This window comes from Canis aureus, chromosome 8, assembly GCF_053574225.1.
Source record: "Canis aureus isolate CA01 chromosome 8, VMU_Caureus_v.1.0, whole genome shotgun sequence".
Lineage (NCBI taxonomy): Eukaryota > Metazoa > Chordata > Mammalia > Carnivora > Canidae > Canis > Canis aureus.
This window is the reverse complement of record NC_135618.1, coordinates 62,960,617-62,985,756: the sequence shown is the minus strand read 5'-3', so window position 1 is coordinate 62,985,756 and position 25,140 is coordinate 62,960,617. Positions and strand designations below refer to the sequence as shown.

The 25,140-nt window shown below is 55.3% G+C and overlaps 4 protein-coding genes across 25 annotated transcripts in view; 3 read left to right on the top strand and 1 right to left on the bottom strand.

Annotated features, from left to right (window-relative positions):
• SNX8 (sorting nexin 8) overlaps window positions 1-2,676 on the top strand; it is a 41,952-nt gene extending 39,276 nt beyond the window's left edge. For all 17 annotated transcript variants that reach the window (XM_077907567.1, XM_077907562.1, XM_077907556.1 and 14 more), the window contains one exon: window positions 47-2,676. In XM_077907567.1, the coding sequence (XP_077763693.1) occupies window positions 47-157 (111 nt within the window). In that variant the 3' untranslated portion in view covers window positions 158-2,676. The remainder of the gene's footprint in view (window positions 1-46) is intronic.
• Window positions 2,677-2,998: 322 nt separating this feature from the next.
• On the bottom strand, window positions 2,999-10,059 carry NUDT1 (nudix hydrolase 1). Of its 2 annotated transcripts, none has more exons than XM_077907570.1 (4): window positions 9,954-10,059; window positions 8,165-8,331; window positions 3,537-3,682; window positions 2,999-3,305 (listed from the first exon to the last, which is right to left on the bottom strand). In XM_077907570.1, exons 2-4 carry the CDS (start codon window positions 8,314-8,316, stop codon window positions 3,133-3,135), a joined length of 471 nt encoding a protein of 156 aa, XP_077763696.1. In that variant the 5' UTR covers window positions 8,317-8,331; window positions 9,954-10,059; the 3' UTR covers window positions 2,999-3,132. The 2 variants fall into 2 exon arrangements, with proteins under 2 accessions (XP_077763696.1, XP_077763697.1); XM_077907571.1 differs by lacking the exon at window positions 9,954-10,059 and adding an exon at window positions 9,678-9,781.
• MRM2 (mitochondrial rRNA methyltransferase 2) lies at window positions 10,057-16,172 on the top strand. The gene is made up of 3 exons (XM_077907569.1): window positions 10,057-10,116; window positions 12,572-12,861; window positions 14,990-16,172. Exons 1-3 carry the CDS (start codon window positions 10,109-10,111, stop codon window positions 15,430-15,432), a joined length of 741 nt encoding a protein of 246 aa, XP_077763695.1. The 5' UTR covers window positions 10,057-10,108; the 3' UTR covers window positions 15,433-16,172.
• A 1,785-nt stretch (window positions 16,173-17,957) lies between these two features.
• The window catches only part of MAD1L1 (mitotic arrest deficient 1 like 1), a 346,832-nt gene continuing 339,649 nt past the window's right edge, over window positions 17,958-25,140 (top strand). For 3 of the 5 annotated variants that reach the window (XM_077907543.1, XM_077907540.1, XM_077907539.1), the window contains exons 1-2: window positions 19,886-20,048; window positions 23,342-23,482. In XM_077907543.1, the coding sequence (XP_077763669.1) occupies window positions 19,899-20,048; window positions 23,342-23,482 (291 nt within the window). In that variant the 5' untranslated portion in view covers window positions 19,886-19,898. Of the gene's footprint in view, window positions 18,115-19,885; window positions 20,049-23,341; window positions 23,483-25,140 lie in introns of those variants that run through there. The other 2 variants (XM_077907541.1, XM_077907542.1) reach the window with 2 other exon arrangements.

Genomic DNA, 25,140 nt, shown 5'->3' with positions numbered 1-25,140 from the left:
AGCTCACGGCCTTTCTCATCCTGCTGTGCTCCCTCTCCTCCTCCAGATGAGCAAAGTGTGGAACGACCTGAAGCCCAAGCTAAACTGCCTCTTCGCTGGACCCAACAGCTCCCTAACCCTGCCGAGGTCCCCGCAGGACGGCGTGTCTCCTCACTAGTGCCAGAGGCCTGGGCGGGAGCTCCCAGCGGCCTCACTAAAACCTCTTTGCAAATGGCGTGTCCCTGTTTAATTCCCTTCAGACAGCAGCTGACACCCAGGCTGAGTGGGGCCAGGGTCTGGGTGCTCCCTTATGACCCCAGGCCTGAGTGTCCTCGGAAGCTGGAGGCCACAGGCACCTGCTCTGCTGCCTTTGACCTCACCCACCCACCACACTGTGCCTGTTGGTCTGGCAGAGAGAAGTTGAGGGTCCCTGGAATGGTTTTCTCCCTTCCAGAGGTTGGGGCGGCAGGATGGTTTCCACACAGCAGGTGCTGGGGGCCACGTGTAGGGGGTACCTGGGGACTTAGAGAGGTCGGTGTGGCGGGGGGGGGTCTGGATCAGCTGAGCCTGCAGAGGGCAAGACTGTCCCAGGGTCAGACAGGAGGTGGCTGTACCTGATAGAATTGCAGGCCAGCTGGCAGCTCTGGGTGGGTGCAGGTGCAGCAGGGTGAGTGTGCATGAGGTGGGGACTCAGGGGTTGCTAGGCACACAGATGGTGTTGATGTCCAGGGGACGAGCCCCAGGGAGCACTGTGGGGGCCCTGGCCTGGTCTCTAGGGTGAAGGGTCTGGTGTCCCTCCCTGTGTGCCCACTCCTGCTCTGACCCCATCTGTGCCCCGTGGTCTGCAGTGTAGGACATAAGGTGAAGTGGTACTTCTGTTTGTCCGAGGGCAGGAACAGTGCTGTCCTCTCAGCTGCTTGGCCGCTATCTTCAGAGACCATGCCTGGAGGCGGGCAGGGTGGAGGAGGGCAGGGGTGTGGGGGGTGGGGTCCAGCTGGGCTCTGTGGGACGGTCTGAGTTGCCGTGGCTGACCTGCTTTAAGATGACCTGTTAAGGTCCTTACATCCCTCCTCGTAGCCTGCCTCCTGCACCCGCAGGCCCCAAGGGTGTCTGTTCTAGATGCTCTGGGGTCCCTGTAGGCCTAGGGCCTGGGTGCTTCCTGCTCTGAATCCCTACTACTGTGTGAACATGGGCAGGGTGGGTGTTTCGTCCCAGGCCTGGAGTGGTGCTGGAGGATGCTCTGACTGCACTACAGGATTCCTGAGATTCATGCCTTCTGGGGATGTGTGCAGACTCCTGGGGTTCTCCCTGGGTGCCATGTTGGGGGGACTTAGACCAGCGTATCCGCACATAGCACAGGGACCGAGGGTAACTCCCACAGACGATGGGCTTCCTCCAGGAGCCAGTGCACACCGGAGTCTGGGGAGTGTCCTTTCGGGCCAGCCAATCGTGTCAGGCTGGGACTTGGGCCCACCCCACGTGTGGGTTCTGTTTATGCTGGCAGAGCAGCCGTGGGGGTGCAGGGAGAAGGCCTGCTGTGTGCCATGCAGCCTGAGGCCCATGACTGCGGCTTGTGCCTTTCCTGGGCTGACGAGAAGGTGCAGCGTGCTTGCAGAGCCCAGCAAGTCGGGGCCATTTTGGTCACTGACCTGTTTTTGGGCTGTCTGTGCTTGCCTCCTGACCCCCTGATGGAGAAGTGGGTTCTTGGGCACTGTGAACACTTGAGCTGTAAAGCATGACCTCCAAGCCTCCCGTTATGTCCCCTTGTCAGCCGCTGCTCGCCTGCCTGCAGTCTGCCTGTGGCCGTCAAGGTACAGGCAACCCCAGGACAGTGGAGAGCTGGGGAGACATTGGAGCAAGCCCAGCTTCACCCAGGCTAGGGGCACGCACATTGGGCTGCAGCACCAAGGTGGGAGGGCTGGTGCCGGGAGGGTCTCCAAGGGCAGAGGAAACCCTGTCAGCAGAGACTTCGTGTGCTTTCTGAAGAGGACTTTTCTGACGGCCCCACGTTCCTGTGCAGAAAGCCAGGAAGTGCTCTCGCCTGGAGCTCTTGCCATGTTCCCGAGGCTTACCTGGAGGAGCACATTCTGGTCCATCCCTCCCTCCTCTAGGCTCTGCAGGGAGGTCAGCAGACGGGGAGAGACTTGCTGGGGGTGGAGAACCATCAGTTCTTAGCTGGAGATGAGGCCACCTTTGGTTCCACACAAAGCCTCCATCTAGCCCCTGCACCTGGCTGCCACTGGATCCCTAGGCTCCGGGATCTTTTGCTTAGTGGTGTCCAGGGAGGCCCAGGCTGCCCGCAGCTGCAGGTCAGGGAGTGGAAGGGCCTCGCCTTGTCTGCCACGGCCGCCTGCCTGGTCCTCACACCATGGGGACAGAGCCCTGCTCCCCAACTGCAGGAAGGCTAGAGTGGAACTGGGCCCGGGTTCACCCACAGTCACCTGCACACACAGCAGAAGGCGCAGGCTGTGGTGTGGACCCAGGCGCGGGGGTCAGCATACTGAAGTCAGGCTGTCCGCCCTCGAGGCCCTTCCCCTCTTCCCGACGCAGTTTCACGTGTGGAGCACTTTATAAGGTTGTGGGGTCAGTTACTACTACACCAGGAAACTGGAATTGTTCACAAATGGCCTACGTTCCAAAGTATTTTTTATCAATAAATACGAACAACGATTAAACCTGTTTATGAAAATTGAAGAACTTGTGTGTTGTCTGCCTCTCCCCTTCCTGGTGGTCAGAGATCTGGACAGACTGCCCCGTCCCTCAGGGTAAGCCTCTGACCTATTACACTGGGGTCTCAGACCTGGGCCATGACTTTTCCTGTTTCCCCTCAGTGGAGGGGTGGCAAGCAAGGATGACACATCTTTGAGCCCACGCTGGTCCCCACAAGAGCCCATGGCACTGCATAGGGCAGTAACTGGCCTTCCAGCTGTCCCCTCTGGCCCACTATGCCCCAGGTGGGCCTGGCGGCTTCCTGAGGACAGGGGTGGGCTGGCTGTGCTGGGGCCCCATGAAGAGTGTGGAAGAGATAAAAGATCTTTATTTTCATGTCCACCTCCACTCCACCCCCCAACTGCAGTCCCGCCTTGGGGCTCAGTGAGTGCGTGAAGTGACAGTGCGGTGGTTCTGCAGCCAGTCCCCTGCACCGTACTGCCTCTATAGTTTGTCCACCTCACGTAGCGTATAGTCCAGGATGGTGTTGGGACCCTGAAACCTGAAGTACCCATGGAATTTCTTCTTCTGGAGCAGAAGGGGAAACCAGTAGCTGTCATCCGGCCACATGTCAGTGAAGGGGATTTGGTCCAGCTGAAACCACTGAGGGCGCATTTCTGTAGCAGGTGGAAAGGAGAGAGCACTGACGTTCCACCTGGGTTTAGACTACCCATCCCTAAGGAATTACAAGGCAGGTGTGTGAGGAACTGGACAGATGTTTGGGGTCAGTCCCTGTGGCCAGGTCACTGTCACTATGCAGAAGAACAAGGCTGAGAGCTAGGTGCTGGCGCAGTGCCTGCCTCCTGGACCTGGCCACTGGGGTGGGAAGCACAGCCCCCCAGACTCACCATCGCTTTCCACAGGCGTCCCCTGGACGCTGTCTGTGCAGAAGATGTGTACGTCCATCAGCTCAGGCTCACCCACAAACTCAAACATGATCTGGCCCACCTTGTGAAGTGTGTCCACAGTCAGACCGCTCTCCTCTCGCAGCTCCCTGCGGGCCAAATGGGTGACAGTTACAGCGTGGTGCTGGGAGCGTGGCGGAGCACCTGCCTGCTCCCCCCAGCGACTCGGACAAAACTGCCAGTTATCTGGGGACCATTTAAAAACGGATTCCACTCAGAGGTTCTGGCTTAGGGCACACGGGCCAATCCAGTTGTACAGCCTGTGGGCCGCAGGGCAGCCCAGGTCTGGCCCAGTTCAGCTACTCAGGGGTCATGGGAAGAACCTCCCACTCTATGCAGCAGCACCTGCTCTTCCCACAGGGTGGCCACAGTCCCATGAATGCAGCTCGGGCTGCAGGGGCCCCAACCTGAAGAATTCCCCCCTTCCTCACACCTGAGCTCCAAGAGCACAGAACCAGACTGCAGGTTTCTATGGTCTCTTCCCCAGTGGGAAAGCTTGCTTTCCAGTCTGTTCCACTGAGACACCCTCCCCACCCCAGCCCTCCAGCCAGCTTCCCTGCTGCTGATGGCAGGGGGTGGGCGCTTTGGGCATCTGGCCGTATCATCTCTTCTTGGGGACCCTCTCCCCACCAGAGCACAGGTATGATGCACCACTGGATGGAGCCCCTGTGACGACCCCCCCCCCCCCCCTGCTCGTGGCCATCTCCTTCGGGCCTCCCTTCACAGGACCGGAGACACAGCAGGGAGCTGGTGCAATGGCTGCCACCTCAAGGAGCTCGGGCTGGTTTCCCACCGGGTGTGGGTCATGGGTTGGTGAAAGCGGCAGACTTGCTGGTCACCAGGCCCCCGTGAGGAGCAGCTTCGCACTTGCACCCCAGACCCCTCTAGTCTGCCACTCAGTTTGCTCCTTCACTGTCCTTCACGGGTCCAGAATTTCCTGGAGGCTCTGTGCTGGTGACTCTAGGGACCCTGGGGATCCCCCAGGCCGTGGCAGCTGTGGAGCTCCATCTGTCCCTCCCTGAGAGAGTCTCACTTCCCTACTGCCCTATATTTTTGTTTCTGGAAGTGTTCTAATTATGCCTGACCGTTTATAGTTGTATGTGAAGAATGGTTTTGTTTTTTTCTTTTTAGCTTTGATCTCCAAGTTATGTTAGGAACACAATGCATAATTGCTTCCTGTGCCTGGAATGAGAAGCCAGGGAAACCACTTTGCTCATAAAACACACACACACACACACACACACACACACATTGAGTCTAAGCGGCCTGATCCCAGCAGATGCCTTCCCTAGCTCAGAACCCACTCTGAGCTCCCTGTATGGCCCACAGGAGTCCCGTGAGCCGGCGACCACTGCACACCAGGCCTGAGTGGTTTGGAAAGCTAGGATTTCCTCATAGACTGGGTAATTAAAATTAGACTTGACCTAAAAACACGAATGTGTGTTTTCACTTGGGGTGTGCAGATGGCTCCACCATTAAGTGTCCTGGCACTCTACAGAGGCTCCCCCCACTCTGGCAGCAGGCTGGCGGGGCTCACTTTAAAAAACCTTACCTAGTGATTTAATGTTTTGACTAGCTTTGGTTAATCTTCCCCGAATACACAGCAGTGCACGAGATCTCACTAATCTCGCTTCACAGGCTGGGATAATTAGCAGGGATGACAGAAAGTGTCGGGTTGTATGTGTGATGCTCAGCTCCCCAGATGGCAGAGAACAGGATGAGTCATGCATTAAACAGAATGACAGCGGCTAAGTGCCTGGGTGGGTATGGGGGCCTCCCTGCAGTCCTGGGGCTCTGCTTCAGCCATTCCTCCTGAGGTTCTCTGAGGCCTTGCTGGAGGTGTCAGGTATGCTGGCCAGAGAGATGGGGACTGTCCACCCACCTACAGCTCCAACCTCTGAGGAGACTTCAGGGCCCCAAGTGCCCGTAACCTCCCCCTACAAGCTTCCCATGATCCCCCAGGGAAGACCACTCATGCATATTTGGCCACCCCAAGCCTGCAGGTGAGGCTATATTAATCTAGCTCTTGACCTGTGGCCTGCTTTGCGATCTGTAAGGGCACAAGGGGAGTGCAGTAGATAGAGCATGTGCCAGGCTCCTTGCTGAGGCCACCCTGACGCATGTCAGAAGCCTAGATAGCCATCTCAGCTTGCTCCTAAGATGGAGTAGAATGTGCCATCTCGCCTCTCCCTTACATTCCACAGGGGCACAATACTCTTCTGCCAGAGGGCGTCCTGACCTGTGGCTCCATCTTCAACACTGCGCTAGTATCCCAGTGGCCATGGGAGGAGAAGATGGGAGTCCCAGAGAGCTCCTCGGAGCTGACCCCCAGACCGTAGGAGCCGGTGTGCTACTGCACGGCTCACCAGGTGATGGGACTGAGTCAGGCGGGTGGTGTGTGCCTCTGGGGCTGGACTTCCACCCTTGGCCCCAGGGTAAGGCCCAGCCCTCTGTTCCCAGTGTGGAAACCATTACATTATTGTCCCCTGGCCACAGGAGGGTGTCCTCTGGGGGAAGCATGCTGCCTGTAGGGGCATGATAGGTCTGTGTGGACACCCAGGCGTTAAAAAGGAGCTCAGGGCTGCCAGGAGCAAGTGCCCTCCAAGGTCTTGCTCCCTGGATGAGGCCTTCACACTGTGAAAAATCATGAGCCTCTGAGGATAATGAACATATTTATAATATAGCTCGAAGTCTGACAACAATAAAAGGTCACCGATTTTATGAGTGTTCTGGGATCTGTGGTGAGGTCAGGACAGAGACGAGTCGTGGGCCAGGAGACTACCCCACTAGTGGCCTCTGTGGTCAAGCAAGTGTTTGGAGGGCAGACCCCAGGGCCCAGGAGGGCATCTGGCGGCTGTGCTGAGCTTCTTCAGAGGCACGTGGCATGCCTCTGAAGGGCCTGTGATTATGACAGAGGGGGCTGCAGGGTGGTGGGAAATACAGTCAGTTCCATAAATGTTATTCAGCCAGACATCTGGACAGATGAATCCTGATGCTGTGCCTGGCATCTTACTCCAAACTCCATTCCAGATGGACTGATGATTTAATGCTCCTGAACATTCCAGAAGAAAACTTAGGGTGATGCCTTCTTAAGCTCAGAATAGCAAAGATTTCTTTAAAAGGATGTAAAAATGGTGCCTGTAAATAAAAAGCTGTATATTCGAAGTATCACTAATGAAGAGGCAGGCCATGGAGAGGATACTTGCGGGAGACTGGATGAGGCCGAGGGGAAGAATCTGTGAGCTTGGGGACATCTTGGCATAACGCCTAGAGACAGAACAGCAAGGAGCGTAAGATCACTGCTAGACCTGCTCTCTGCACACGGTCCCCGTGAACCTGGCAGCCAGACTAGATGGGAGCCCCGCAGGGGTGGGGTCGGGGACCTGTTCCCGTGTCTGACACTGAACAGGGCTCCATAGATGAGTGACCTAATGAACAGTCTCAGGATGACAAAGGCTTGCGGATAGCTGGCAGAGCAGACCACTGGCGCCCACAGCTCGTGTCCACATTCCATGCCTCTTCTTCTGCACCCCGTCCCACTCCTGGCACAGCTCACAGGGCCAGATGCCCGAGTCTCAGCAGACTGGGCTCTGCCCAGGCTGTGCCCTCCTGGAGCAGGACCAGTCACACTGTCTGCCACTTGCCAAAACCAGTGATCACAGGCGGCAGTGTGGCAGCAGCTCCAGGGTCGCAGGTCTACGAGGGAGAGGTGCACACCAAGGATGGCACATCCTTGGCTTTTCACACTGGGTGGGGTGGGGGGCTACTGCAGCCCAGTTGTGCACCATGAACTCAACTTGGTGGATTGTGACTAACGATTAGAGAAGGAGGAACACAGAATAGAAAATATGTTAGTGTACGCTTTCATGTAGTGAGAGCATTGCTGCCTCAGACAGTAGACGTTTCTTATGTGGGTTGTGATTAAAAAAAAAAACCCCGAACTTGAGAACCACTGTAGTGCCTGCAGCCTTCTTCCCTTCCAGAAGCCTCATTAATATGCGTGTGGAGCTCTGTTCTCTTCCCCAGGGAAAGCAGCCTTAATTAGGCCTGCCAACTTTCTTCAGAATAACATCAATAGTGGCAAAGGTTTGTGTAGGGCCTTGTGGCATTTACACACACATCTTCATTTTATCCAACACGCCTATGAGGGGAAAGAAGGGCAAAGGGCTTGAAATCAGAGCTGTGTGATTTCAGACAAGTTGCTCGACCTCTCTGGGCTTGGTGTCCTGCCCCTGGGAAGCCAGTAGTGTTGAGGATTAAGGGAGAAAAGGCTCAGACAGAAACGCTTGTCATCGGCTCCCCTGAATAGACCAAGAAACCCAGTGACTGACCAGCCCCTTAGCTAGAAGCCACATGCACAGCCTCCCAAATATTAACACACTGCCCATGCCCCCAGCACAGCTAGCACACACTTGGCACTCACTGCCTTCCCACACCCTGGACCAGCGGCAGGAGCTGTGCCTGTTATTTCCATCCTGCAGGTGAAGGAACTGAGGCCCCAGGGCTCCATCATGAGTTCCAGTGTATCCTTTCGGGAGCTGGTTGTGCAGTCGGGCCTACCCTTCCCTTACCTTTTGGCCCCGTCCTCGATGGTCTCTCCTTCTTGAACTTTGCCCCCGAAGCCATTCCACCGGCCAGCCCCAAAGCCTCGCTTCTTCATGCCCAGGAGAACTCGCTCAGGCTGCAGCACTAGTACCAAGGTGTAGAGCCTGGAGGTGCCCATGGTCCCCGGGAGCCCCTTGAAGAAGGCAAGAGGGCTCGGTCAGTTTGACCTGCATGCAGACGGGGTGTGGATGGAGGCCAGGGGCCTAGTGGAATGGGAAGGGGCAGGAAAGGCAGGGAAGGCAATCTCCCAGCCCAGCCACACATGGCTTGCCTCACTGACCAAGTGAGCTTCTGGGCTAGGAGGAGGCTTGGTGCTCCAAATGCTGTGGCGCCAGTACCCAGGCCCCTGGCAGGAGATGCCATAGTACCCTTGCCCCCCCGCCCCCCCCCCCCCCCCCCAGCACAGGGCTGTTCCTGCTCCAGTTTCTAGCCTGTACCCAGAAGCAGGAGGGCAGTCCACCCCATGCACCAACATAACCATGCATTTTAGCCAGTGTTCTTGGGTCAGGCTTCTGGCCGTGGCCTTTTCATCAGTGGGGTCTTCTGGCTTATTGGGATCTCCCTTCCCCCTCCTGCACCCCAGCAGCAGCAGACCTAGAGTCCCGAGGAGTGCTTAGCTCCTGATGGCAGAGAGCCCACCCAGCATGGCTGGCTCCCTCCCTGTGACAGTTCATAATCTGTTCATTACCATTGCTGCTCCAGAATCTGGCCCTGAAGCCACAAGGGCCCCTTCTGCTCGAATGGGTGTTCAGGGTACAAAGACAAATTCCAAGGGTGATATCTGGGCTGCTGCTGGAGACATCGTGGAGGACCAGGACCAATTCCCCTGTTCATTCAGCCCTATCACAGCCTGGGGCCCACTAAACACATGTCTTCTATCCTTGGGACCACACTGGAGGAGATGCAGAAGCAGGAGCAGAGATCCTTCTGGGAAGTTCTGGAGTCTGAGAAAAGGGACCTGGTATCGAGGGTAGGTCTCTGGAGTTGAGCCTGGATGCTGCCTACTTTGTCATGATGCTGACAGGTTCCCGCCTGAAGCCCTGGCTTCCTGAGTGAACTGTATAGGCCAAGGGAGGTCACTGGGAACGTCAGCTATCATTTAGGAAGTACTCACTGTATGCTCCTCAAAAAGTATTCCATTGAACAGACCTAACAACTCTGTGAGCAAAGACTTGCTGCCTCCATTTTCAGATGAAAAGGCTGAAGCTCAGAGAGGTGGAACAGGGTTGGACCGGACCCAAGATCAAATGGCAGAGACACCGGCCAATGGGTGTGTGGGTCCAATGGCTGTTTGGTTCAGATGGCCGACCGATGCTGGAGCAAGTGGCTGGGGTCCTCAGAGAGCCCGCCTAATGTCAGGGGCTGGGAGGCGGCCTTGGGCTGGGTAGCCCTACCTGTTAGGGCCCTACACTCAGGTCCCTTACCAGGGTACTAAGAGACAATACCCCCTCTCCGAAGAGCACCAGGCCTCTTACACACCGCAGGGGCTTGGACATCAAGCGCCCAGGGCGCCAGACCCCGGTGGTCCTGGATCCATCATCTCCTCTGAGCTCTGTTCACTTGGCACCTCTGTCCCCTTCTCTTCCTGCTCCCGCAGCTCCCCTCCTCTCTCCCCCTCCCCCCCAGGTCCCTCTCTCCTTGGAACTCCCTTTCCCCCTCCCCAGCCTCTCTCCCCCTCCCCCCCGTCCCCCTGTCCTTGGAACTCCCTTTCCCCTTCCCCCTCCCAGGTCCCTAGCTCCCCAGGCCCGTCCTCACCGGGCTGGGGCTCAGCGCCCGACTCCCGCGTCCCAGCTCCGCACCACTCGGCTCCGCGCGCGCTTTCGGATCTGGGGCGCCGCTTCCGGGGGCGTGGCCTCGGCCGGAAGCGAGGCCGGCACTTCCGGCGCAGCGAGCGGAGGGAGTCGGCCTGCATGGCTCGGTGAGTGGGGCTGCGGGCCCAGAGGCGGACGCGCGGGAGCGCTGGTGCGGCCTTACCGGGCGCCTCCTGCAAGCGTGCGGGGGGAGGACGGCCCGGGGCGTCCCAGCTTCCCTCCGCGTGACAGGGGCGCGGACGCGGGCTTCCCGGGCGCAGTGCCTAGGGGAAGACTTCCTACACGAAGCCGGTAGTCGGGGCCGCTTCCGAGGAGCGCGGGCGGGCGGAGGGGGCAGGTGAGGGGGCCTGCAGGTGGGGGGCTGCGGAGAGCGGAGGGGACAGGTGAGGGGGCCTGCAGGTGAGGGGCTGCGGAGAGCGGAGAGGGCAGGTGAGGGGGCCTGCAGGTGGGGTGCTGCGGAGAGCGGAGGGGACCGGTGAGGGGGCCTGCAGGTGGGGGGATGAAGAGAGCAGAGGAGACAGATGAGGGGGCCTGGAGGTGGAGGGGTGCGGAGAGTGGAGGAGACAGGTGAGGGGGCCTGCAGGTGAGGGGCTGTGGTGAGCGGAGGGGACAGGTGAGGGGGCCTGCAGGTGGGGTGGTGCAGAGTGGAGGAGACAGGTGAGGGGGCCTGTAGGTGAGGGGGTGCAGAGAGTGGAGGAGACAGGTGAGGGGGCCTGGAGGTGGAGGGCTGCGGAGAGTGGAGCAGACAGGTGAGGGAGCCTGCAGGTGAGGGGGCCTGCAGGTGAGGAGGTATGGAGAGCAGAGGGGGCAGGCGAAGAGGTGCTGCAGGTGGAGGGGGCACTGCAGGTGAGGGGGCAGATGAAGGGGTGCTGCAGGTGGAGGTGAAGCTTGCAAAGGGCACTGCAGGCCTGAAGGCTGTGGCACCAGGGCTTGCACAATTGGCCAATGTGGCTGGACCCCAGCTGTGGGAGGGTCCTGGAGGTCAGCTGTGCAAATTTGCAGGTCTCCAGTGTGTGTGACTCTGCTTTCCAGCCTTCCCCCAACCTCGGGAGTTGGTTCTCGTGCCCAGGATTGTTCTGTGCTCCTCCCAGGAGGTCCCTTCAGCTTTTTTTTTTTTTTTTTTAAGATTTTATTTATTTATTCATGAGAGACACAGAGAGAGAGAGGCAGAGACACAGGCAGAGGGAGAAGCAGGCTCCATGTAGGGAGCCCGATGTGGGATTCGATCCCGGGTCTCCAGGATCGCGCCCTGGGCCAAAGGCAGGCGCCAAACCGCTGCGCCACCCAGGGATCCCTCCCTTCAGCTTTTTGAAGGCAGTGACTGCAATTACCCTGCCCAGATCTTGCCAACATGCTTTGGTTGTTGAAGGGGCTTTTGCTTGGAGCCGTGGAGATAATGGTAGGTTCTTTCCATCAGAAACATGGATACAGAACTTATTTGTAGGGTTGTGCTGAGAGTTAGTTAGGGGATATACGGGGTGTGGGTTTCTGGTACTGGATAAGTTGTTAAAAACCTAACTTTGCCAAAGATACTTGGAAATTGTCCTTCACCTGCTCACACAGGTTGAGTTCAGTTGTATGAGGCAATGTGACTGGTAAGGCCCTGTGTTGGCCTGTGCAGCCATGGAGCTAAGTACAGCAAGGGTCTGTCCCTGGGGGGGTTCTCTCGCGGTTCCCTAGAGCCCAAGGAGAAGTTAGTGGGTGAGCAGGAATATTACCTTTGTGAATATCAATGGTACTATTAACCGGTACTGGAAAGACCTTGGTTGACACAAGCAAAGTGACCATCAGTGATGTTTGAGTCTTACTTCTGAAGGAAACTTTCATAAGCTGAGTGGAAGCAATGCCTGCTGTGCTTGAAAGTCCCCAGGAGAAAGCCCCCAGGCCAGGCGGCTGAGACAACACAAACTTCTGTCTCACTGCCCTCACACAGCAGGGGGCTGCAGCCCCAGGCCAACGTGTGGGCAGGACTGGTGTCTCCTGAGGCCCCTCTCCTTGGCCTATAGATGGCTGGCTTCTCCCTGTGTCTTCCCCTCCCCCCCCTCCTGTGGTTGGTCCTGTGTCCCTGTGTCCTAACTTTCTCTTAGGAAGATACCAGTCATACTAGATTTGGGCCCACCCATATAGCGTCATTTTAAATGAATTACTTCTCTATCTTATTTTATTTAAAAAAAATTTTTTTTATTCATTTGAGTGAGACCTTGAGCCAGCACGAGAAGGGGGAGGAACAGACTCCCTGCTGAACGGGGAGCTTGACAGGGGGCTCGATCCCAAGACCCTGAGATCATGCCCCGAGCTAAAGGCAGATGCTTTACCAACTGAGCCCCTGAATTACCTAATATTACCAGTCCTATTTTGAGATACCTGGGGTTAGGACATTAGCACACGAGTTTGGGGAGGGACTCGGTTCACCCCATTCCACCTGCTTTCTGGCTGGGTAGCCTTGCCAAGTCTCCTCCCCGCTCCAGTCTCTGGGTGCTGTCTCTGAAAATACATGGGCTGGACCAGGGAGCCTACTTATGTGTGTGATGCCCGCCTGTATGCTCCTGTTTGCTCCCTCAGGTCTTTGAAGCTGCTTCATGTGTCCCTGCAGTGTCAGAGGTTTCACACAGCTGGGAGTTACTACAAGGGTCGGACCGGTGCTGAACACCTGTGGCTGACGCGGCATTTGAAGGACCCATATGTGAAGGCAGCGAAAGTGGAGAGTTATCGGTGCCGAAGTGCCTTCAAACTCCTGGAGATGGATGAGAGGCACCGGATCCTGCGGCCCGGTCTCCGAGTGTTAGACTGCGGGGCAGCCCCTGGGGCGTGGAGCCAGGTGGCTGTGCAGAGGGTTAATGCTGCAGGCACAGGTAGGACCTCTGACCACCTTGGGTCTGGAGGTGCAAGCCAGCTGCCCTCTACCAGGAGATTCACTTGGTGAGGACACCTCCTTCTGAGTTGCTTGTTTAGTGGTAGGAAGGCTGAAAGTAGGACATTGATGTTTTCAAAATGACAGCCACAGTAGAAAGGCATAGATTTAGAGTACCTCAGATTGTACCATGTCCATATGTACGTCAATGTGTCGCCATGTGCCCTTCGAGAATTCTTGCATAAGTATATATGTGTTTTTTTTTTTTAAAGATAGTATTCTACATCTATGTTCTTCCTGCTGCTTTGGAGCCTTCATAGAGCTGTGTTTTCTTTTTCACTTACTAATATATTGACATCTGTCCATGACAGCAGATCTGTACCAATCCGAGTTTCTGGCTCCTGGTCCTTGAAGCTCTGGTCTTCCCAAGGCCCCACTAGGTCTGCTTCCCGGAGCACCCGTGCTGGGGCTCTGGCTTCTCCCCTCTTGTTCAATCTGAGGGACTCTGCTTTTGCCATCTTATATTTTAGGATCTTGTCAAAGGTTTTCTATATGAAGATGGTTCCCCCAATTAATCAACAGGGTAACCAGTACCCTCAATTTAGATACCTATATTGTCCTTTTAAATGCTTGTGCAGAATTCCAGATGGCAGCTGTCCTGTGCTGTACAGCTGGTCTCCTTCTCATGGGCACCAGTGTTGCTCTCAGGTCTATTGCTAGGGTCCGCCATGCTGTGATGAGCATCTCTCCCCCTTCTCTGATGCCGTAAAATCTGAGGGTACGACAGTCCCTGGCACTATATGAAATATGCCGATTCACGAGGACCTCTCTCTGACACCTAGAGGGAGGATGCTGTGGCAGTAGTCCTAGTGAAAAATGAGGTTCAAAGGAGCTTGCTGACCTGCTGAAAGCACAGACTGGGGACTGCTGCTCCCTGGGTTCATGACAAAGAATCAGCCTTATTATTATGGGTGGAATACCTCCAGGAGCTCTATCTAGAACAGGCGGAAAAAATGTTTTTAGCTCAACAAATACTGCCTAAGTGAAGGAATTTGTGTCAGACACTTCAGCTCCTTTTCCTATCACTGAGCCTGTCTACAGACCTAATGAGTGATTTTAATGCTTCCTGGCATTGTAATTGTTCTTCAGAAGGAGGAAGTGGAAGAAGCAAAGAGTTTGGATAAGATGACTGAGTTTTTTTTCCTCCCAGAAGTGGCAAAAATGTACCCAAAGGCATTTGCCTCCAGCGGACCCTGCCCGAGGTTATAATATTTGGGATATTGAAGGAAAAAAAGCCAGTGTATAAAATGAGATGTGGGATATTCTCCTTTCCAGGATGAAAATGCAGTTTTCTCCTTTGAAAAACATGCTCTGCAAAATGCCTGGACTTCTGATATTTGTTAGAAGTAGAATACGCGTTATTCCACCATGGAACAGTTTGTTTGCTGAGCAGACTGAACTAGCAGGTCTCTGCAGCCTTGTCCTCCCTCCTGTGTTGGCAGAGCAGGGGCCCTCCTCCATGTGGGGGAGGGACGCAGATGGGGACACCAGGGCCACGAGGGGACCTGCACATCTGGGGGAAGCTGTCCTGCAGGCAGGAGGGCCTCTTGGGAGCCAGGTGAAACCCTGGCTTCTTTATTGCACAGCTGGTGCCACTCAAACCCAGCCAAGGGGTCAGATTCTATACCTTGTCTTCCACCTGTCTATGTTCCCCATTTCTTGACTTGTTTTTAGCAGTTTCTGTATTGAAAGAAATTGGATGAAGCTGCAGGATGGATGTGTTGATTTAATCCAGAGGTACTTTACGTGCTAGTGTATCAAGAAGGTCAGAGATAAGCCCCCTCTCACAAAGGGCAAGCCTCGGGAAGTGACATGAAGCCAGAGTTGGAGTCTTGAGCCTGCCCCGGGTTGCTTGAGCTCTGAGCCTGGGATTCCTCCCACGAGGAATGAGGACTGCCACTCCTGCCATGTGTTTGTACAGGACAGATATTGCTGGGGAGAGCCCTCTCATCCATAGATTTGCATGTTTGTTCTTTTCCTGTGTCCTGACTTTTTATTTCTGTTTTTCCATTTGTATTTCTAAGGGGATTCAGGGTGTAAATAAATAACATACAAACTGTCTTTTTTAGATCCTGGCACTCCTGTTGGCTTTGTGCTTGGGGTGGATCTTCTTCACATATTCCCCCTGGAAGGAGCAACTTTCCTGTGCCCTGCTGATGTGACTGACCCGGGAACTCTGCAGAGAATCCAGGAACTGCTTCCTGGTGGGAGAGCAGACGTGATTCTGAGTGACATGGCACCCAACGCCACGGGGATCCACAGCCTGGATCATGACAGGCTCATTCGGCTGTGCTTGTCCCTTCTGGACCTGGCTGCAGATGTCCTGCACCCCGGTGGCACGTTCCTCTGCAAAACATGGGCTGGAAGTCAAAGCCTTGCATTACAGAAGAGACTGACAGGGCAGTTCCAGAGTACCAGGACCATAAAACCCAGAGCCAGCAGAAAGGAGTCGTCAGAGGTGTACCTCTTGGCCACACAATACCAAAGAGGGATGGGGTGTGCAGAGGCCTGAGATGTTCTGCTATTTCCCGGCTTGTTCACTCCAGGGTCGTCTGAGCTCTTGCTTGAAGTATGGCTAGGGGTGGGGTGGAGTGGTCTTGATCCAGGATGCAGCAGGCAGGACAAGTGGAGGGCCTTTGTTTTAAGCACAAAGATACAACAGAACCATATTTGCTGGCCATGATGTATGATCAGAAACAGTTTCTAGAACATGATTAGTGAAGAGGACCTCAGGAGAGGTAGGCGGAGAGGCAAAGCTGAGAAGGTGGTGGGAAGGAGCCTGTGGCACACATGGCCTTGGTATAACCTTGCAACTGTCAGGTCTCCACCCTTGCCGCCCCGCCACCGACTGGACCGCAACACCCAGGCTTCTCGTCATTTTGCTCATATGGTGTAGCATATGAAAATCTGAACTTTCAACTTGGAATTCATTTCCACCTCTCTGGTGGATGATGTGGATTAATTCTTTCTTCAAGCAGCAGGAGTCCCTCTCAATTAGGGAAGGCAATTTGATATGAATTATCAGGGGGTTGGTGTACTTTCTATAGTGGCTGGAAACACGTTGCTGTAATCTTTGGAGCTCCCAAGACTGGCAGCGGCCAGAGCAAGCAGCCATACAGTGTGTCCATTTATTTCCTTTTACTGTCTTCCAGGAACTCAATGCAGTGTTACAAAACAATGTAGAGTATATGATTTTAAGAGATTTCCATGCTTTTAAGTTTGTTTTCATAAAATCCGGTTTCTTCAAAGCCATTTCCTGGAGGTGTGCTCATCCCTCAAGAAGAGTGTATTGATCGTATTGCTGATTAAATTCCAAGGATAGGCCTGGGAGAGAGCCTAGACAGATACCCATAATCTCCACCAGGGCCTGAGGGCTCAGTCCAGTGCTCTGAAGTGGGCTGGAGGCCAGATTTAGCATTTTCTCCTTTTCCTTTTGGTTGTAGTCCTTTATGTTGGAGACTCCTCTGTCCTATCCCCAGTGCACCCCCGTCCCCATCCTATTTCAGGCCTTGTGGGACAGTGCTGGCCCTCCAGACCCTGGGTGGGTGGAGCTGTGCAGACCCTCCAGACCCTGGGTGTGTGGAGATGTGCAGGCCCTCTAGACCTTGGGTGTGTGTGTGAGTGTGTGTATGCGCGGGTGCGTGTGCATGCAGACCCTCTGGACCCTGGTGGGGAGAGTTGTGCAGGCCCTCCAGATCCTGGGGGTGGGTATGTGCAGATCCTTCAGACTGTGGGTGGGTGGTGTGTGCAGACCCTCCAAACCCTGGGAGGGTGTGGGGGGGATGCAGGCCCTTTAGACCCTGGGTGTGTGTGTGCACACGCACAGACCCTCCAGACCCGAGGTGGGTGGTTGAGGTGGGGAAGGGCCTTCAGACCCTGGGGGGAGGGATATGTGCAGATCCTTCAGACTGTGGGTGGGTGGTGTGTGCAGACCCTCCAAACCCTGGGAGGGTGTGGGGGGGATGCAGGCCCTTTAGACCCTGGGTGTGTGTGTGCACACGCACAGACCCTCCAGACCCGAGGTGGGTGGTTGAGGTGGGGAAGGGCCTTCAGACCCTGGGGGGAGGGATATGTGCAGACCCTCCAGACTGTGGGTGAGTGTTGTGCACAGACCCTCTAGGCTGTGGGTGGGTGGTGTGTGCAGACCCTCCAGACCCTTGGGTGTGCATATATGCAGGCCCTCCAGACTCTGGGTGTGGGCGTATGTGCAGACCCTGTAGACCCTTGGGTGTGCGTATATGCAGGCCCTCCAGACTCCGGGTGTGGGTGTATGTGCAGACCCTCCAGGCTGGGTGTGCGTATATGCAGGCCCTCCAGACTCTGGGTGTGGGCGTATGTGCAGACCCTGTAGACCCTTGGGTGTGCGTATATGCAGGCCCTCCAGACTCTGGGTGTGGGCGTATGTGCAGACCCTGTAGACCCTTGGGTGCGCGTATATGCAGGCCCTCCAGACTCCGGGTGTGGGTGTATGTGCAGACCCTCCAGGCTGGGTGTGCGTATATGCAGGCCCTCCAGACTCTGGGTGTGGGTGTATGTGCAGACCCTCCAGACTGGGTGGGTGGTGTGTGCAGGCCCTCCAGACCCTGAGTGGGGGGCAGTGTGTGCAAACCTTCGGGGCACAGTGCAGACCCTCCAGACCGACTGCTCAGGCGGGGCGCGGGGGTTCAGGGAGGAGGAGGTTCGGAAGGGAGTGAGAGCCCCGTTCCTGGATGAGGGTCTCAGGCCGTCTGAGCTCACGGGGCCCTGGGAGGATAGCCGAGTATTTTGCTTTTCCAGTGATCCCGAGGAAAGGAAAGACGTACTAATTCAAGCTAACACACGCTGTAGTAGAATTTTGGGAGTTGTCAAGAACAGGAAAGTTTGGCCCGAGGCGGCCACCGTTGGGCGGTGCTACTCCGCACAATACAGCGCGAGCGACTGCCCCAGTGGAGGTCCGTCCCGTTGCGGGAGGCGGGCCCCCCCACAGACCCGCGGGCCGGCCTCTGGTGAGAGTCCGAGTGCGGTGTCCCGGGGCGGGCGGCTCTGGGGCGCACGCGGAGCTGCAGGACCCGGGCGGCGCTCGGGCCCGGGGCTTCACGGTCGGCCGCCCAGGTCTCGCGAGAGCGCGGCGGCACGTCTCGCGATACGCGGGCTCGGACGCCGAGGAGGGAGATCTGAGCGGCAGCGGCGGCGAGCTGCCGGGGCTGGGGCTGAGGTGAGTGGCCGGGCGCCGGGGTCGCCGGTGGGCGGATATCCGAGGCGGGCCCGGCCCCCTGCCCGCTGGTCTCTCCCCGCCGCGCTCGGTCCCTCGGATCCAGACCGGAGCTCGAGGCGGCTTCGGCGGCGGCGGTGCGGAGCGGGGTCGGAGCGGGGTCAGGGCGGGGCCGGGGTCGAGGTCGAGGTCGAGGTCGAGGTCCGAGCGGGGTCATAGGGGGCCAGGGGTCGTAGCGTGGTCCGGGTCGGAGCGGGGTCAGAGCGGGGCCGTGGGGCGGGACCGGGCAGACCCCACCGGGCGCCTGGGGTCCGGCAGAGCCGCCTGGGAGCCGGGGTTTGCAGCGGGGCGGCAGGGCCCCCCCGCCCCGAGTAGTGCCCAGGCCAGGAAGGGCAGCCCAGGGGTGTGATTTGCAGCGCTTGGGTTTCCGCGGTTGGGTTGAGGATTGGAGTCTCTCGGGTAAAGAGGACGGAGTTTGAGGACTGCCTAAGCGCATCCCCAGTGCAGCGCCTTAGTTCCAGGCGGTTGAAAGCGTGTGCGCTCTTCGTTCCGGGGGGAGTTACACGCATCAGCTCTTACAGGGGCGCCTCTCCGGACCAGGACTTCCCAGCTTGACTTCCCATCACCGGTCGGAGAGTATGGCCCCGTTCGGAAGGGTTTGCTTTCTAGAGTGGACCTCTGCTGTCCAGTGCAGCTCGGGCCTGCATCTGCCACGGCCGTCAGCACTCTGTGCTTGCATGTCCTGTTCCGCCTTCTACTCCAAGTTTCCACATGCAGTGTGATTGCGAGGTCGAGAGGACAGCTGTGTTGTCTGGGGTGAAAACATGGCCTACAGAGGAGGGCTCTGTGTGCATAGGGCCAAGGTTCTCCCCAAACGGAAATTCAGAGTCAAACTAAGATTCCTCACTTTCTTTCCTCCTCTGGGGGGAACGTGGGGAGGTGTTTTCAATCTAACGCTCAGAGAAGTCCCGCTCAGAGAAGTCCCGGTGAGCTGGCCTTTGACCTAAGAGGTGCCTTTGCTTGTTAACTGCACCTGGGATGCTTCCTACACACTGGTTGGCAGGTGTGAGGCCACCATCAGCACAGGTTTGGGGATGCAGGTTTGGAGTTGGTTTTCTTTTCTTTTCTTTTCTTTTTTAAAAAATATTTTAATTATTTATTAGAGAGCAAGAGAGAGAGGACAAGGCAGGGAGGGGCAGAGGGAGAAGCAGACTCCCCGCTGAGGAGGGAGCCCACCCTGCAAGGCTCCATTCCAGAACCCTGGGATCAAGACCTGAGCAGAAGGCAGATGCCTAACCAATGCCCGGGGGGTGCTTGTGCTCTGCCCTCTGTGCCCTGGCTTATGGAGCACACCGGACTTTAGAGCCACACAGATCTGGCTTCTGGCCTGTTCTGTAACTTTCTGAAGCCTCGCTTTCATGGTGTGTGAAATATGTGTAGAAAGACCTCATCTCCTGTTGTGTGGCCTGAGATGTCCTGTGTGATGTTATAGGCAGAGTGATGAACTATGGCACCAGGCACCCCCCCATCCAACTTATGATGGATGCTGTCATCCTCACAACAACTGTGCAAAGTGACCCTCGTGACCGTACTTTCCAGATGAGTCCACACTGCCAATTAACTTCAAAAATGTGGCTGTGACACTGGAGTATTGTCAGGATTCTGAGGGAGCATTGGGAGAGTGGGGCCACCCAGAAGTGCCCCTGCCTAGACCTCTGGTAGAGCTAATGGTGCCTGCAAAGGCTCACCGTCACCCCTCCCTGTTTTCCTCCAGAAGCAAAGTGGCCATGGATGACCTGATGGAAAACACCACTGTGCTGTCCACCCTGAGGTCTCTGAACAACTTCATTTCCCAGCGGGTGGAGGCAGGATCTGGACTGGATGCTTCCACCCCTGCCCAAGGTTCTCTGCAGATGCAGTACCAACAGAGCATGCAGGTGAGTGCCGTGTAGCGTGAAGGGGTCTCGGGTGGAACATGTGTGCCCTTGACAGTTCCTTTTCCAGTTGCAAGTAGTCCAGGTGAGTGCTCTGTGTGCGGAGGGCTCTCCAGGTAAAGAGAAAGATTGGGTGTGTCATGGTCTCTGATTTTGGGGACCCATTTGCAGATTTTGGCCTCAGTCTGCCATGATGGGGCTTTTACAGTTTTTCTATAAGAAGTCTTACTTCATTTCACTTTTTTTTTTTTTAAGTATTTATTCACGAGAGAGGCAGAGACATAGGCAGAGGGAGATGTGGGACTCGATCTCAGGACTCCGGGATCACGAACTGAGCTGAAGGCAGGCACTCAACCACTGAGCCACCCAGGAGTCCCTCATTTCACGTTCTTAGAAACGCTTACTATTGACCATGAAGGTCTCCTGGAGGACTTGAGGTTCCACAGAGTTGTAGGGTCAGTCTCATGGGGGCAGGGGTCACTGGGTCCATGTGAGGAGGAGGTGCTGTCTGCAGCCTGGCCCCTGCCACTGTGCACTGCCGCCACATCAGGCAGCAGTCCCCTGCTTGTGCAGCTGGAGCCAGTCTTTGGTAATGGCCTGTGACAGAGCCAGTGGTGTCATGTGGCCCTGGGAGCCCTGAGGAGCCCCAGGCAACATTTGGTAAGAGAAATGCTCCTGTGTTTTTATGCATTCATTTGCTGAATGTTCAAATATTTTTTGTTTTTTTAGTGGGCTGAGTTGCTCACTACCATTTTTTGGTAAAGACTTTTATTCTGAAATTGTTTTTTTAATGTTTGTGTTTTGCCTAAAGCACTTTTTTGGAAATGATGGTGGTTTTTGTTTGTTTTTGTTTTTGTTTTGTTTTTGATTCTTGCTCACTGGTAAAATAAGTTGGCAACTTTGGTCTAAAAAAGTGTTACAATTTCGTTGATGCAAATGTCCAGGAACTTTGGGCTAATTTGTCAGAACTATGGAACTTCTGAAGCCAAGTTCTCACTAAGCTAGTGATATTGAGGGCCTCCTCAGTTTGGGGGATCCCATAGTCAGACTAAGCTGATTAGAGTCTTGTAGCTGGAGGACCTGCGAGGGCCCTGACCTGGTCCTGTGGTGTGCCAGGACTTAGCGGTTTTGTGCCCTACCAAGCTACCCTCAAATGGCAGGTGAGGGAACTAAGAACTTAGAGGTCTGGAGAGTCTGGAAATTTTTGCTTAGCAGTCCTCCCCCCACCCCTCTGCCTCCCCCCCCCTTTTTTTTTTTTTTTAATTTATTTATGATAGTCACAGAGAGAGAGAGAGAGAGAGAGGCAGAGACACAGGCAGAGGGAGAAGCAGGCTCCATGCACTGGGAGCCCAATGTGGGATTCGATCCCGGGTCTCCAGGATCGCGCCCTGGGCCAAAGGCAGGCGCCAAACCGCTGCGCCACCCAGGGATCCCCCTCCCCCCCTTTTAAAAAAGATTTTATTTATTTATTCATGAGAGACAGAGAGAGAGAGAGACAGAGACACAGGCAGAGGGAGAAGCAGGCTCCATGCAGGGAGCCCGATGTGGGTCTCGATCTTGAGACTCCGGGATCATGCCCTAGGCCGAAGGCAAGTGCCAAATAGCTGAGCTACCCAGGGATCCCCATCCCCTGCCCTTTTTTTAAGCTCTGGTTTCTGTGGGAAATTGTTTGCAGTCTGTTCTGCTACATGTCAGTGTTGATTTGATACAAACATGTTTCAGTTACTTTCCTTCAAATGCAGTTGGTGTACCAGGAAGATGTGGCCATAGATACGTTTCTCTGGGCTCCTGCTCACTGTGTGGTAGTGCCCATGGGAGCTGGGGGTTGCCGTCCTTTGGAGGGGCTGGGCCTTATCTGCAGGCAGAGACTGGGAAGGCCAGTGAGTCTGATGGAGGGTGGTTTTGGAACCCCACACTTTAACCGACGTGAACTGAAATGAGAGGAAATGTCAGAGGAGTAAACAAAGGGTGGATCTAGGCCCTCAAAGAGTGTGTGGGTGGGGTGGGGGGTAGAGAAGATGCCTTTCTTCTGGTCTGGGATTTCTCATCTGTGGTTCTGCTGACATTTTGGGCTGGATAATTCTTTGTTTTGCAGGACCACAGCCTTGTGGGATGTTAAGGGACATCCCTGGCTTCTGCCCACTAGACGCCGGTAGCAAACACATGCTACCACTCCCTCTTTTGACAGCGGTGTCTCCGGATGTCGCCAAGTCCCTGGTGGAACTGACAACCACTTGTTCTAGCCCAGTGCTTCTCAGACTTTATGCCTCTGAAACCCTGAGACTGTGTAAAAGGGCGATTCTGATTGGGCGTCTCTGGAGTGCAGCCTGAGGTTCTGCATTTCTTTTTAGTGCTTGCAAGCTGCTGTGTTGCCAGCCATTCCTGGAATAGTCAAGCTCCAGTCCGGGTGAGGACGAGGCCCTGACACAGTCAGTGGTTCTGTGAAACTGTTTCGTGGGTCTTCTGAGGGCCTTCAAGGCTTGACCCCACCTTTATGTACCTACCCTCTGTGGTAGGCAGACTTCTGAGATGGCTTGCAAATCCCTGGCCCCTGGTGGACCACACTTTCTCCCACTTAAATACCAACGAGGTTTTGTGGTAGCAGGATTTTGCCAACATAATTAAGAACTGAAATCAGTCGACCTCAAGATGGTGGGCCTGACCTCTCAGATGAGCATTTTGAACCTAGGTGGCTAGGTCAGACAGAACAATCAGCCACATAGAGCAGGAGAAGGATTCTGCATATGGGGGATTGTCCCTTGTTGGCTTTGGAGGTGGAGAGGGCCACATGGCAAGGCATGTGGGCGGGTTCTAGGAGGTGACAGCAGCGCAGGACTGACAGCATGTCCTCCAGCCATGAGAGTGTGGAAGAGGATCCTAAGGCCCAGATGAGTTTGGAGCTTGATCTCAGTGTTGATTTGAGCCTATAAGATCCTGATCAGACAACCTGTGGGTGCCTGGCCTTCTGCCCCCAGAACCTGGCCACTACTATGGGATTTTAGCTGCTAAGTTGGTGGTAATTTGCTACACAGCAATAGGAAGCTAACATGCCCCTTTTTCTCAAACAAACCTACATGCTGTCATCTTAAAGTATACTTTTCTCTTGTTAGTGTTTAGTTTTTGTTTATTGCCTCTCCTCATTTCCAACGAAGGACCCAGCATCCAGCCTTTGTCCCCAGGGCTGAGTTCGGGCCTCGTTGGGGGGTTGGTGTTCAGTGAGTGAGTGTTAGACAAGCCACTCACCTGTTTGGCACAGCTGCTGAAGGTTCTCTTTCCTTTGGGTGTGACCTGATCAGTTGGAAGAACGAGCAGAGTGGATCCGCTCCAAGTCCCAGGTTGTCCAGGTGGAGCGAGAGAAGATACAGATGGAACTGAGCCACAAGAGAGCACGAGTGGAGCTGGAGCGGGCAGCCAGCACCAGTGCCAGGCGCTATGAGGTGGGTGCAAGGAGGTGGCTCTGGCCATTAGGAGCTCTGAGGAGGGTGCAGGCAGCTGGCTCTGGCATCATGGCATTGTGCACACAGCCTGCCAGGCCATACGGCAGGTGAGCCTCCTGGCTGGGAGCCTGGGTGCTCAGCCTGTGGGGTGCTAGGGCCTGCCTTCTTAGGCCACAGATAGCAACTATGCATGATGTCCTTGAGGTGGGCAGTGTACAGGGGACAGCTGTCTGCTATGTCTGCCTAGGGAGGTGCTGGTTCTGGTGGGCCTTCCTCTGCTGAGCTGCCTGTTTTCCCTGCTACCCCCAAACCACCTGCCCTGAAGAACTGGGTTATAAATCCAGCATTTTCTTTTAAATATTTTATTTATTTATTCATCAGAGATACACAGAGAGAGGCAGAGACACAGGCAGAGGGAGAAGCAGGCTTCCTTGCAGGGAGCCTGATGTGGGACTCAATCCCAGGACCCCAGGATCATGTCCTGAACCAAAGGCAGATGCTTAACCACTCAGCCACCCAGGTGCCCCCGAGTGACAGATTTAGAAAGTCACCGGTTGTGTAAAGGTCTCAGATCCAGGCCAGACCAGTTTTGTTCACATGGTTATAGGGCCTAAGACCAAGGATTAGTCTTGGGAGTACTTCCTGTTGTCCTTGGCTTAGCCAGGGCAGGCTGTGAAAGTGCAACCCTCCATTACCTAGAGAAGGTACTAGGTTTTTACTGAGGGTGTAAATCTCTTCTTCTGCTTTATCAACAGCACTTTGCCAGGGGTTGTCAATAAGTGCTCATCATTTGCAGAAATGCTGCCAAGACTCAGGCAAAGCACTGGACCAGAAAGTCTCTTATCTGCCTACGCTTTCCCCAAGGGTGGATATCTGGCCCCATTCTTGCCTTACGTGGCATATTTGCACACTTTCTTAGTTACGTGGCATATTTGCACACTTTCTTAGTCTTGTAAGAATAGTGGATGTCTTCAAGGGTGTTATGCTAATTGGATGTATTCAACCCTGGTATGCAGGCTTCTGGCTATGGTGTGCTGTGTGGGCCTCGTAGCCCAGGAACATGGCCTGTGAGTGGGTCCCATGGCTTCAGCATTGGTTCTGGTGCTGCTCTGAGGGCTTCTTAAGGTGGGACTTTAGTTAATGTTCTGTGTCATCCTAGAGGGACAGTCCTGGAGGAATTGGTGGGAAGGGACAGGGAGAGGCCGCGGGAATCTTGCTGCTCTTGAAAGTGCCTTATTAGGGATGTGGGGATGGCACCAGGGACCATCAGATGGTCGGAGTTGTGATATTGGTGGTGCTACTGCCCTGGCTCTTGGGTATGTGGAGCTCCCATGGCATGTGGAGCTATTGGAATTTTTCTGGGCTATAGTCTGTTAAGGACAGGACCTGGCCTGGCTGCCGTAGGTCTCCAAGGTCCAGCACAGGCCATACCACCTTATAGGTGGTTAGAATACATTGGAATGGGTGGGTGGGTGAGTGGGGGGTATCATTGCACAGATGGTGGAAGTCTTTTCTTGGGGAAATTGAAGCGTGCAGGGCTGAGTTTAATCCTGGGCCTTCACTGAGCTTCGCTTTCCTCCGAGAGACCTTTCCCTTCCCACCCACAGATGTGGCTGAATGTGACCCGGAACCATCTGAGCCAGTGGCTTTCAAATTGT